Below are 14244 nucleotides of genomic sequence, written 5' to 3'. Positions count from 1 at the left end.
ACTTAACACATTGCACTTTACTACTTAACACATTGCACTTTACTACTTAACACGTTGCACTTTACTACTTAACACGTTGCACTTTACTACTTAACACGTTGCACTTTACTACTTAACACGTTGCACTTTACTACTTAACACGTTGCACTTTACTACTTAACACGTTGCACTTTACTACTTAACACACTGCAAGTTTGGGCTTATAATTACAGTTTATTTATGTGTTACCACACGCGGGACATATATCTATATATGTGTATATGTATATATATTTTTTGTATACAGTTACGCACGCATGCTTATGTATACATATGTATCTGTATGTATACATATGTATACGTATATATATATATTACATAAAATAAACTAGCTCTTTGCAAAACTGATCAATGTCCAAGTTTTTAAACTTTAAAATGGCTATATCTCGTGCTTGAGCATTGTGACATTGATCGTTTTTCCGTTGAGGTCTTCATATGTACACATATTGTATATGTATATGTAGCTATGTATTCATGTATATATACATATATATGTGTATATATGTATATACGTATATATATACATGTGTATATATATGTATATATACATATATATATACCTATATCTACACATATATCTGTATATATGTATAAATAAATCACACACATGTGATTTTTTTATACATAGATACAGATATACACATGTGTGTGTGCGTGCGTTTGTGTGTGTGCGTGTGTATGCGCGTGTATGTGTGTGTGTGCGTGCGTGTGTGTGTATTTATTTTCATCAACAGAAACAATACAAAAAAATAAACTGCATATTAGTAAATATATCAGGTTAAATACAAATTAGTGAGAAAATGAAAAAACTATAACAAAGTTCACTCAACCTGTGCACGAAATAATGATGATGAAGCCATAGGTGCACTGTAGCCCAGCTAATGTCGCGCAAACCCCCAAAACAGCCAACAGCAGCAGAACGAAGGCAGGCCTCAGCCCACCCTAGTCAGAGAGACAGGAGATAGCATTTTACTTGTTTTTTAAAGTCAAATTTGTTTACAATTTTCTTCAATCTGTCAGGTAGGTTATTCCAATAGACGGTTGTTTGATATTGAATAGTTTTTTGCCCAGCACTAGATGTAAATAAGGGAATATGAAGATTTAGATGTAACGTGTATATGTATAATGCATATATGTATAATTTATATATGTAGCCTATATATACGTATGTGTATAATGTTTATTCGTACAATATGCTTAACGTATAATATGGATAATGTTTATATGTATGTATTTTTATGTATTTTTATGTATGTATGTGCAGTATGTATATATGTATGTATGTACAGTATGTATATATGTATGTATGTACAGTATGTGTATATGTATGTATGTACAGTATGTATATATGTATGTACAGTATGTAAATATGTATGTGAAGTATGTATATATGTATGTATGGCGGTTCACGCTAAGTCCGAAGCTTGCCAGTGTCTAAAGGTGGAATTAAATCACTGATTTTGTGATGACCCATTGCTGTTGTATTGAATCACCACCAAAACCATGACATCTACAATTGAACAACATACTTACGATAAGATCTTCCACAGCAATACAAAAAACAAAGAATAAAGAATAAATGTCAAAATGTTTTGATAATAAAAGTTGTCTATTAATCATCAGCTGTGTGTTGCTCGTTGGAATTCAAAAACCGTAATGCCAAGCTTGGATGGAGGGTCACTATCGGAAATAAAAACGTGTCGAAACACAGGGCTGGCCACCGAAGACAGTTTGATACCACTGCCACAGCTGACGCCAAACCACAACCACAGTTGTCCGAACACACCACACGCTGAAACAACTCTCGTGGCCTCTTGGATCAAACACAACGATGTTATAATGAGCTGAGGACAATAAAATTGGAGAGTAATAGACAAAAAAGGCGACTTGAGTTTTCTTACACTCCCACCAAATATAAATTTTAATAAATTTTATATTTCCACTGCATCATGTTAGTAATCAGACATTATTTTTTTTGCAAAATTCTAGAAGTAATGCCAAGCTCATATTCTAATAGAAAACAATAAGTTCGAAGGTTGCATTTATAATACAAAATATATATAAAGTTCCTTTCTAACAAAAGTTACCTAGCTTCAATGTTGAATTAGTATTACAAACAGAAATTGCTATTAAACAATATACTACGGGTAACATAAATAGGCATTATCTATGCTCTGAGAATTTTACTAGCTTCTGTATTGGACGTTGAAGATAAGTTGGTTCTGGGATCCTTTGCCCTTTGTCCAAGTTACAATTTCTTAGCCTCACAGCCACTTTGCGGACCAAACCATCTTTACATGTAAACACCTTTTCAACTCGCTCTATTTGCCATATGTCTCTTGGTTCATCGGATTCGATTATGAGTACAACATCTCCGACTTTCATACTGTCTTCAACTTTCATCTAGGTTTGATGCCGTGTTATATTATCTAAATATTCCACCTTCCATTTTCTCCAAAACTATTCAGCCACCCACGTACCCTTTTTCATCTAGTATGATAGTAGATTGCTTCATCAAAGTCTCCAGATGGTGGTGCAGTGGGTTCCTTTCTTCCTGACAGAATCATGTTTGGAGTAATTGGTGTCGCTTCATGGTTAGAGATGTTTGATTGTTCCTAAGGGTCCGTTGTTGCCGTTCTTAGAGACGCACTGTCAAGTCTAGAAGTCTGCCTTAATATGTCATTGAGAACTGCTCTGATGGTACGAATCTGTCTCTCCTAAACGCTTCCCTGGTGGCTTGCCGTCTGGGAATTAAATACAGATTCTATGCTTCTATCGCTTAGGCATCTCTTTGCTTCTACATCCAACAGATTCTTGGCACCAACAAAGTTTGTTCCATTGTCAGAATAGAGCCTTATCACTGAACCCGGTGAGGCGATGATACAACATAGTCCATTGAGAGAGACATCAGCCGTTAAATTGTCCAAAACTTTAATGTAGAGAGCCCTGCTATATAAACATGTGAAGACTAATCTATACTTATTTATTACTGCATATGGGCGAAAACAATCCATTCCTGTGTGTGTGCGTTTGTGTGTACGATGGTGCACAGCTGGTTCAGTCTTGAGGTAACTCTCCAACTCGCTGTCTCATAGGCTTTCTTTTTATCCTAATGAAGGTCGTGCACTGGCTTAATTGTTTCTTTACTGTTCTTATACCCAACATGAGCCAAAGGCTCCTTTGGCCCATGGATGTTAGTGTGTAGGAAGGTGCCATGTGGTGAGAATTTTCATAGTAGTAGTTAACAAATAGCTTACTTAGGTAAGAGTTCTTTGGTAATATTATTAGATGTTTCTCTAACTCGGTAAAAGATGTAAAGTTTCTTGTTTTTCCACCAATTCTTATCAAGCCATGTTGATTTAAGTAGAGACTTAGTCAAAGCAATGAGTTTGTTTTCATCATTCGGTTACCCTTTCTCAAAACTCTGACCTCATCTTGGAACTATTTCACCTGTATTATTTTCAACACTAATCTTTTGGCAGCTTCAATATCTTCAAGTGATGGTTGCGTGAGAGAAATCTTTAAGGACTTCTTTTTTGCTATCTGGAGTAAATAAGCAAAGGCTCTAGACAGTCCCTTAAGCGTGCCATACTTCTTCAACTTGTTGTACATATCTGTGAGTGTTGAAATCTCAGTTGCTCTGACAACTTGTACCCTTTTAACTTCTGGATCATTCTCTCCCACTTTTCTTTGTGTTGACCTATCTAACTGCAATCTATGTTGAAGTTCTAGCTGCAATTGTAAAAACTTAGGACCCGAAAACCATACAGTGCATTTCAATTTTTCGGCATCCATCCCTCGCAAAGCTATGTTGGCAAAATTCTCTGCCTCAGGAACGTGGCACCATTGTTCGGGGTCAGATGATTGTCTAATCCCATAAAGTCTGTTTATCACAAGCATGTGGAATTTCCTCCTATCATTGCAGATGTAGACAAGCATGGTAGTTGCTAGCGTATTGTTGAGTTGTGTAGCTAGGAGAGCGCCTTGTAGTTCTAGTCTCAAGATTGTAGTTACCCCCTTAGCTGGGTACAACTTTTGCTTTTGCTAATACAAGATTAATGCAAACATTTCCTTGATTTTTAATGGGTAACAAATATATGCAGGCTTTAATGCCCTCAAGTGACGCATCTGAAAATATGCGCAACTCATGCACGCACTGCCTTTGCAACCTATCTAGGCACCTTGGTATTTCTAGTTGGAGTTGTGATAGCTTAGTAACCCATCTGTTCCATGTTTGTTTCATTTTCTCATTGAGAAGTTCATCCTAATCAACTAAAGTCTTGTTGACCTTCTGAAGTACATTTCTATCCTGGTGGGTGAATGGTGCTAAGAAACTGGTGGGATTAAAGAGTTGACCGACTGCCTACAGTATGCCACGTCTTGTGACAGGCCTGGCTTTTACATCACTTCCACTGTGTTTGAAAAATTTTTTGTTAATATCCCACTTCAATCTTAAGGTGCGTTGAGGGGACAGATAATCAGCAACCCAATCGACTCCTCCCTCCGACACGATAATCGATGATAAAACTTACAAATCATTGCTAATGAACTTTTAGAGTCTTAAATTTCCTGTTGCGCCAAGAGCCCAACTGAATGCATCTTCAATCAGTTGCTGGTCTTCTTCAGTAGTGTTCATACTTGTAATACTTTTATCAGCATAGAAGTCTTTCCGTACAAAATCTGCAGCTTTTGGGTACTCCCCAGGATGGTCATCTGCTAAAGTTCTCAGGCCATAGGTAGCAACAGCTGGTGAGGATGTTGCCCCAAACAAGTGTTTTGTCATCCGATAGTCTTTGACTTCCCCTCCTGTTGTTTCCATAAAAAGCGCAAATAATCTGTCGGAAGGAGTAACATGAAAATTGAGAAACATTTTTTTGATGTTGCTAGCAATTGCAACTTTTTTTTTCTCTAAACTCACACAAAATCTCAAGCATACATCAAATCAGGGCCTTGAAGCAGATGCTAATTTACAGATGTTCCTGAATGTGTAGCTGCGCAATCAAATACTACACGATGTTTGTTTTCCTTTTGGTGTTTAATTGCAAAATGTGGTATATATCACACACAACCTTTTTAGGGAACAATATTGGTAGCTTTTTCAGGATGGCCCCTAGAAATCATTTCCTGCATTAATTGTACATACTGTAGTTTAAACTCGGGGTCGCTCTCAAATCTTCTAAATAATGAAGAGAGGCGTCGTTCAGCTTGACATTTGTTGTCTGGTAAGTGTGGTTGCTGTCCAAGTGGCAAAGCCATCTAGTAAGAAGACCCTGATGGTAGCACTTCAGTTGTCTGTTCCATGATGTTTAAAAATGTTATGTCTTTTTGAGATATACAGACACGGTCGTCGAGTTTGATGCTTGCATGGTTCGTAGTGAGCCTCCTATATTCATGTTGTCTGCTCTAAAGACAGTCCACCCCAACATGGATTTTCTGTCATACAGCAAACCTTTGTCTTGAACTAGTACTTCTAGAGAGGAAAAAGCCTCGGGGCAATTAGCTCTTATTAGCAACGCAATGGTAATGTCCATCAAAGGTGGCAATTTTCTTGCAAACTCTTTGAGAACAGAGCGTTCTGCCACAATATTGCTGTGAGGAATGTGCTACCGATTGCATGCAATCTCCATTCAGCCATATGCATCCAGGTAAGGGAAGTCTGCTTGTTCGTATCCTTGAATTCTAATGTCTTGATATAAAGTGACCCACTCTGTTTATTCTCCTGTAAGAGTTCTACTGTCACTAGTTCTTTTGTGTGGTCTGGTTAGAGATACGTAGCCAAGCTTGTATTGATGTAGAAGTGGTCCTAACCTGAATCAAGGAGCGCGTATACGAGTAGCATTTTTGAAGGTGATTTGTCAATAGTTATATGCACTGACAAAATCATGCTGAGGTAATTGTCATGCTGAGGTAGTTGTTATGTTCTTCACTTGGTTTTTGTTTGACTGAATATTAGTGCCAAGCATTGACGTAGTCGAGTTTTTTTCATTTGGTGTCTGTGCAATAGCAGATTGTCCTTGGTTTCTCCCCAGGTTGGATGTTGTTAAAAAGTCGATGTGTAGGACATTTGGGTGTCTTCCCACATACTGTCTTGGAGCAGATAGCTCTGTGTGGACACTGACTTGATAGGTGTCCTCTTGTAGTACAGCCAAAGCAAAAACCATTCTTTTGAAAAAATACATTCTTCAGTTTCTTTGGCAACTTAGCAAGTGCCCAACATTCGTTGGTTGGATGGGTTTTCCTACTGTAAAGACTTTCTTTAACTTGAGAGGTTCCTGCTAAATAGCTTTGTAACTTGATTGGATTAGATAGGGCATGGTCTTTTGTTTCATTAAAATCTGGCTTATGTTAGTAGTTATGACTTGCTCCCTGTTTGCTGATTTTTCGTTTTTCTCCCATGTCTTCAGCTTGCTTTTTGACGAATTCGACAAAATCATTAAAAGTGGGATAACTGCTGTATTCTTTTACACAGGTTCTCACCTTCTTGGCTCAGGCTCCCAACATCTATTCCAATAATATTCTAGCAATAATCTCATTTTGGTTTCTGTCATTCAATAGGCGCGTTTCATCTCAGCCTCGCATCACAGATTTGATGTGACTTGGAAAATTTGCATATTTTCTCAGAGTCAGCATCCCTTATGCCAATCTTTTGAAAGTCCTCAAGCTTTTTTTTAATCTAAGGGCAGGGTCATACTATTTGCCAAATCTTTCTATCAAATATTTTCTTGCGTTCCCATAAGCATCCACTGTGTTGGTAAGAAAATACCCACTGATTGCATCAAATGCTTTGCCAGAAATAAACCTCTTGAGGTGTCTTAGTGGCTGTAGTCCTGTTAAGCCTTTTGATTTAATATAGGCGTCGAAGTCTATTTCTCAGACCCTGAACATAGTAGGATCACCCTTGAAAACACTGGGCTCAGGGGTCGAGCGCTTTGCGGACTTCACCATTGCAATCAATGCTTTGGTGAGGGCTTGCATTTTACTTGAGCCGAGGTTGTTAGTTCTTGTCTCAGAGTCTGAAGCTGCAGGTCTCATCTCTGTTTTTGAAGAATGATTTTTACTGTTGCTTATAGTAATGTTTTAAAAACTCCCTTGCCTTCTTTCTAGCTATTAGTTGCTGAAACTTTGCAGCCGCCTCTCCAAGCTCTATTTTCAGTATCACTGTCATCTTCTGATGAGTTGATCCTACTTACCTCTTATATTGTCTCTGCTAGCGTCCTCCTGTTATCATCAACAGTTGACCCATAATACTCAAACATCTTATATAGTGTGGTTAATCTTTCCTTATCATTAGTCGGTTTACACAATTCGACCCATTTATCCTGTATTTCACCAAACATATTCTTGATAGAAGATGAAAAATCTTGCATTTTTACCTCAGTATGCATATCCATCAAAAATCCTCAATTTTTTTCCAATTCAGTATTTATCAAGTTTGAGATATCTTTGAGTAATGTAGACTTTTGATATGATCTGGTGTTCCAAAAGGTAAGTGTGTTATACGTTTTGTGGCCACTACCTGTTTTGAACGCGTGCTCTTTCAATCTGACATCCTGCTCTGAATTCATTATGATGTTCAAAAGTGTAATAACGATAATACCCTCAGTATGTTATGTTTATAATTATAGAAAATCAGAGTAAGTACCCTGCCAATTCGATAACCAACATGCGTACATACATACATACATACATACAAACATACATACTGTAAGAGAACCCAAGTACAGTAGCCTTTTCTGTTTATTACTCACCAATTTTATTTTCCGTAGTTATTTAAAACATCGTTGTGTTCGAGTCCAAGGGGCCGCGAGAGTTGTTTGGGTGTGTGGTGTGTTCGACCAATTGTGGTGGTGGTTTGACAGTTGTGTCGGGTTGGCTCAGACTGTCATTAGTAGCCGGCCCTGTCTCGACATGTTTTTACTTCTGGTATTTACCCTCCATCCAAGCTGGCGCTATGGTTTTAGAATTCCAACGAGCAACACACAGCTGATGATTAATAGACAATTTTTTTGTTCAAAACATTTTGACATTTATTCTGTTCATTTGTTTTGTTGGACTTGAATTAGCTCTGTAATTGTTTTTTAAAGACGGCAAGAGGTTTGTGTCAATAATTTTTCATCTTTTATAAATCATTCTTCTTTTATTGCAGTGGAAAACTTATCGCAAATATGTTTTTCAATTGTAAGCTTTACGATTTCGGTGTTGATTCAATACAAAAGCAACAAGTAATTTCCAAATCAGTAATTTAATTTGTATGTCCATGTACATACGTACGCATGTATGTATATACATACATATATTTCTTAAAGTTTGTCGTTGTATATGTCCAGCTATAGCTATTAAAATCTTAGAATAAAGAATCTGCATCACAGAAGATTTGATCTTGAAATCTCCTGTCCGACGCCCTACCAATTTAGCCACAAGCTTGATAGATTCGCTAGGCAATATATGTCGGTATATGGGAGCAAATACGCTACGCTTTCGGTCGCAATGTTACGTCATGAGGTGCTGTCGCTTTTAATAGTAAGCTTACTCAAACTATCCATTGGCAAGGTGCCAGGCTAATAACAAGTGGTAGGCAACTCTCATTATTTCTCATTGTTGATAAGCTGATCTTTAACACCTGGGCAATGCCGGGTAGCACAGCTAGTACATACATATATACGTACATATATATACATACATATATACATACATATATATGTATGTACAATGTATATATATATACATACGTATATATGTATGTATATATTATATATACATGTATACATATGTATCTATATATACACACATATATATATACATATGTATATATGTATGTATATATATACGTATGTATATATGTATGTATCAGCTGTGCTAGCTTGCGTTGCTCGGGTATTAAAAATCAACTGATCAACAATGAGAAGTAATGAGAGTTGCCTGCCCCTTGTAATTAGCCTGGCAGATTGCCAATGGCTAATTTGAGCAAGCTAGTAAACTTACTAATAAGGCCCGTGAGAGCAAGCATCAATAATGGAAACCGGTATCCATATTTTCACCCACATAGCGACATATATTGCCCAATGAATCCATCGATCTTGCGTAGCCTAATTGGTAAGATATTTGCCTGGTAAACCGGAGGTTCGCAGATCAAATCTTCTGTGATACGGATTCTTCATTCCAATATTTTAAAAGCTATAGCTGGACAGACTGAAGTACACACACACAAACTTTGAGATTTATCTATATAAATATAGCATAAACTTAATTAAACTTATAGCACACAGGAATAAACAAACATCTGTATTTAAAAGCTAAATGGTAAATGTTATATACAGTGATCCCTTGTTTATCGCGAAAGTTGCGTTCCAACAATAAGCCGTGAAAAGTGAAATCTGTACATGTAGTCATCTTTACTTTTTATTATTTTACAATGCAATACTGTACTATAAAAAGAAACCAAATAGCAAACCCTGTTTTAAAGCCTAAATTTTGTTAAAAAACATTTTTATTATAGTAATATTCAAATTTTTCAAAGATTGGAAAAATTCAAAATTATTTGAAGATTCATTTATACCGTAATGAAGCTCTACAGCCACATACCTTTTGCCTTCCTTTAGCTTGTTCAGAAGTGTAACTTTTTTTGCAATGGTTAGCACATTCCTCGGCCTCTTTGGCGTGGCTGGAGGCCCCTTTGTCGAGAAAGAAAATTTATTTGACATTGTGGGCTTTGTCACATAAAAAATTTGCAAACATAAATTTGGCAGAATGTACAGAAACGAAAACTGTTGACAAGTAAAAACAATATAGTAAGCATCAATATTTTACTTCTGCGACTCATATCGCTCAATGAGTCCATCTATGTCGAGTAGCTCAATGGTTTAGCGTATTGTCTGCAGAATGGGAGGTTCCGAGATCAAATTTTATTTGATACGGATTCCTCACTCCATGGTTTTAATAGCTGATAGCTGGGGACACAGAATCACACACAAACTTTGAGATTTATATATAGATTAAAAACAAATTTTCTATGCAAAACCCTTTTTAATACCCGTGCAACGATGGTCATTCATCTAGTAACATATATACATGTATATAAAAAATTGTTTTCTCATCCTAGTTTACCCATATGGATCGGAATGTCTACTCAAGCTTGTGTCTCCTAACCAGAGACCTGGGAGTTTGAGCTGGCCTCAAAATCTTGATGCCCAGGTGTTATTGCACACCATGCTCCAATGACAACTGGAATTACAGTTGTTATTACATGCCAGCACTTTTTAAACTCCTCATCAAATAGGAGGTTTTTTCCACTTTTTTTCCTTTGCTGGCTATGTTATAGTCATTGGGGTGCTTATACACATTTGTATATGTTATAGTAGCCCTTTTGCTTTCCTTTTTACTGCTGCAATATCTGGTTGGCTTGCAAAACCATGCTTGTCAGTGTGGATGTAGAACACTTCATGAATGCAATTATTTTCATAACTTTATTAAGCTATTCCTACTACAATTACTAAAGACATGCTTTTGGATCTCTTCACCAGGTTTTTTAATGTAACTTGTCATTACAGCCCCAGAAAGTACAGTGGTTGGCTATCTACCTGTTGTCTATGACAGACCGGCATCAAAAAATGCTGAGCTAGAGAAATATGTGAGCGTGCCTTGCGAGACAAGTGTCAGTCAGGCATCCTCATTGTTCCACATAAACTGGTATTTGGTAAATGATGGAAGTTGGATTGACGTGAGAGACATTCCAGACCACAAAGTATCAATGTGTGGAAGATCAAGGTACATTAAGAGTGGAAGCGCTACTACATATCTGTAAACGACCACTGCTCCTATATATATATCTGTAAACAACCACAGCTACTATATATATATATCTGTAAACAACCACTGCTATACCGTAAGTCCTCATGCTCAAGCCGCGCGGCTTGTGCTCAAAACCACATGATTCACGAAAGAAAAAATAATCATCCAACAAGCCGCGTATGCCAACAGACCGCGGCTAATGACCGAGGTTTTGTCGTCTTTGACCCCTTCAGGAGCGAGAGTGTTGAGAAGGGTTTCACTATACCCCGTCCTCTTGAATAAGAAAACAGGTTACATCAGTACACGTGAAAAGAATTTTCTTGCATCAAGAACTTACTTGCCATGTCTCAGCAAGATTTTTATTGCGCTGTTAGAGGGCTTCACGTTTATGGAAAGATGCCAGTCAGAAATGACTGTAGAAGAAACTGTGGTGAGTTAAACATTGGCGATAAATTCTTCGTTAGTCTAAAGTATTCCATAAACATGACCCTGAAAAGAAACGAGTAGGTCGCAAAAATCCCGTATATAAAAATGTATCATGACTGGGATTCTATGGTTATAGCGCGGAACTGAGCAAAGACCGCATTTATCCAGAAGCTGCCCTAGGCCTAACGTAAGTTTTAAAAATTTGGCTTTAGCCGCGGCCTATGACCTTAAACCAGAAGCCGCGCCCAACGACATGCCGCGCGGCTAGAGCATAAGGACTTACGGTATATATCTGTAAACAACCACAGCTACTATATATATATATATATGTAAACAACCACTGCTACTATATATATATCAGTAAACAACCACAGCTACTATATATATCTCTAAACGACCACTGCTATATATATCTGTAAACAACCACTGCTACTATATATATCTGTAAACACCCACAGCTACTATATATATACCTGTAAACAACCACTGCTACTATATATATCTGTAAACAACCATTGCTACTATATATATCTGTAAACAACATAGATATATAAACCTAGTAGATTGGCCAATAATAGCTATTCCCATCGGTTGCCTTGTCAGACTTAAATAGCATAACGTAACGTCATTGTATTGTACCTCATGCTTGACTGCACTGTTGTTCACAATGGAGCTAATGAGGAGAAGCTGACAAAATCACATTTATTTTCACATAAGAACCTTCTTGGATACATAATCCAGTAAACTAAAGCAATTCTGTGATAATATCTGATAACCACCATAGATTAAAACTATAAAAGCTATAAATTGTTGCACACAAATCATGAGCCATCAGGGCTATATTTGCCATCCTCTCCTATCCCCATTCTCTCTTTTCCCCTTCTCCAAAGAAGAAGTGAGAAGGGGAGAAGAGAGAAGGGGGAAAGGAGAGGGGGCAAATAGCCCACTCACTCAAAGAGCCAGGCCCTGGCTAGGTAAATAGACTAATATCATGCTGAACTAAACATCACGAAATATGATGAGTATGCAAGTATGTCTCAAGTCGAAAATGAGACAGAATGATTATTTTACGACTGGCTATGTAGCTGGCTAGGTCAACAAAGCTGAAGTGTAATGATTGTATCACTAGCATCGTGGATATTACCAACTATGATGTAAACCAAGCAACGAATTCCCTAATCACAGTTAAGAATCAGGGTGGCTTGACTTTGTCTTCGCCTGTGGTGATTGAGGTTTGCAACCACAGTGAGAAGCGACGAGAGTGTTGTTTAGTAGTGCTGGATTGGGGAAAAACCTTCCCAGGCTAGTACTAATTGCCACCATGGAGAAGTTGCTGAGATCCAACATCATGCTATTGTTTAAGTGTAATCATCAAGCCAGTAGCCTAGCTCGTGAGATAGCAAAGAGATATATTTCGATTAGGGCGCATTATGAAGCTAAGAATAGAGCTGGCACGGGTAGCTCATCTGGTCTTGACTCACTGGGTCAGAGGTGCCCGGGTTGAGCCACCTGACCCTCAGGTCTTCCTATACAAAGACACAGGTAGGTTTATGGCTAAACAGCAGCGGTTGTATATCGCTTTTTAAGTGCGATTGAAATGAAGTCGCGTATAGTCCTAGCGCGGAAGGACCAGGCGAAATAAAACAAGGTGACTCAAGACTATATTTTTACGTCTACGACAATAGTCTTTGGACTATAGGTTTTACCATGTTTTTCGGCAAGAAATAATCAACATGTCAGTGGTCCGGGAGTTCATGAAGAAGCCAGTCACGAAAGGAAAATACCAAGTTATTTGTAAAATATGATGTCAAAGCAAGTTAAAGGTTGACTTGTAACAAAATTCACATAACAGTTATTTGGTATCATAAAATTCACCATGTCTTACTTTGTTGTGTTGTAGGTGTGAAATATATGGGAATGTGATTACAAGCTCTTAAAAGCTAAAAAACGAACAGTTAATCGCAGCCACACGAGACCAACGTAGTTTGGATTCGCTTTCCAAAACGGCTCAAATGGGATGTAGTTGTTACAGGATGGTTTCTGTTTACACTTTCATGCAACCTCATTCGTCGAAATATTTTTGCAAATATACTTCACACATTCAATAAAACCATGTCTATTGTTTTTACGCGTCTGTTTTATCGTCATTGTAATGCTGCCACTTTTAGCGCTAATATCTTATAACTTACCGTAAAAACTACCGTTAAACTTTTTAACCTTAGCTCGAAGGAGTACATTTCATTGTCTGATAATCATTATGAGCCTGTTGGTCACCTGTGATAATCGAAAAGTGCTGCAAAAACTATTTTCGAAGTATTGGGTCACGTGATCAGATTACGACTTGACGATTGAATAATGCCGAAACAAAACTGTAAAGTAGCGAGCATTTATATTTGGTAAAACTGGTAGTTTTGATATTTTGGTCTTCGGTAAAACCCGAAGTGTTTCTCATAAACTAGTGCTACAATAAGCTTTATATTGAGCTTTTTATTGGCCTTTCAATTCACGTGAGGACATCACGTGACAAGACAATAACCAAACTGTTATGATTACGTCAGAGAAATAAAGAGATTCCAATCTGCGGCGGCTTTTCGTTTTTGAGCTTTTAAGAGCTTGTAATCACATTTCCATGTATTTGGCACCTACAACACAACAGAGTAAGACATGGTGAATCTTTTGATACCAAATAACTATAATGTGAATTTTGTTGCAAGTCAACCTTTAAGCTACAAAGAAGGGTCCACCTCAATACTAATGAGGCATTTACTGCGAGGGCATCCTGAGGAACTTAAAAGCCCGTCTAAGAACCTTCAATCCAGCAAATTTATTTTATTTTTAGTTTCTTTCCCTAATACTAGAAGTTTTAGGGAAGTGATGGATTGTTGCTTTCCACTATGCTGGGTTATCTATTTCTATATTTGTAAAGTATTTCTTAACTAATCTCTTGTTGATTATAATAGCAATTGAAAATAAAATCAGTAATAAAACACTA

The 14244-nt window shown here is 37.4% G+C and overlaps 1 protein-coding gene across 1 annotated transcript in view; it reads left to right on the top strand.

The window, feature by feature from the left end:
• The window catches only part of LOC137392170 (uncharacterized), a 38422-nt gene that overhangs the window by 12536 nt on the left and 11642 nt on the right, over nt 1-14244 (top strand). The window contains exon 5 of the mRNA XM_068078806.1: nt 10586-10802. Coding sequence (XP_067934907.1) covers nt 10586-10802 — 217 coding nt within the window. The remainder of the gene's footprint in view (nt 1-10585; nt 10803-14244) is intronic.

Source organism: Watersipora subatra, chromosome 3 (assembly GCF_963576615.1).
Source record: "Watersipora subatra chromosome 3, tzWatSuba1.1, whole genome shotgun sequence".
Taxonomy (NCBI): Eukaryota; Metazoa; Bryozoa; class Gymnolaemata; order Cheilostomatida; family Watersiporidae; genus Watersipora; species Watersipora subatra.
The sequence above is the reverse complement of the archived record's forward strand: the minus strand, read 5'-3'. Positions and strand labels throughout refer to the sequence as shown.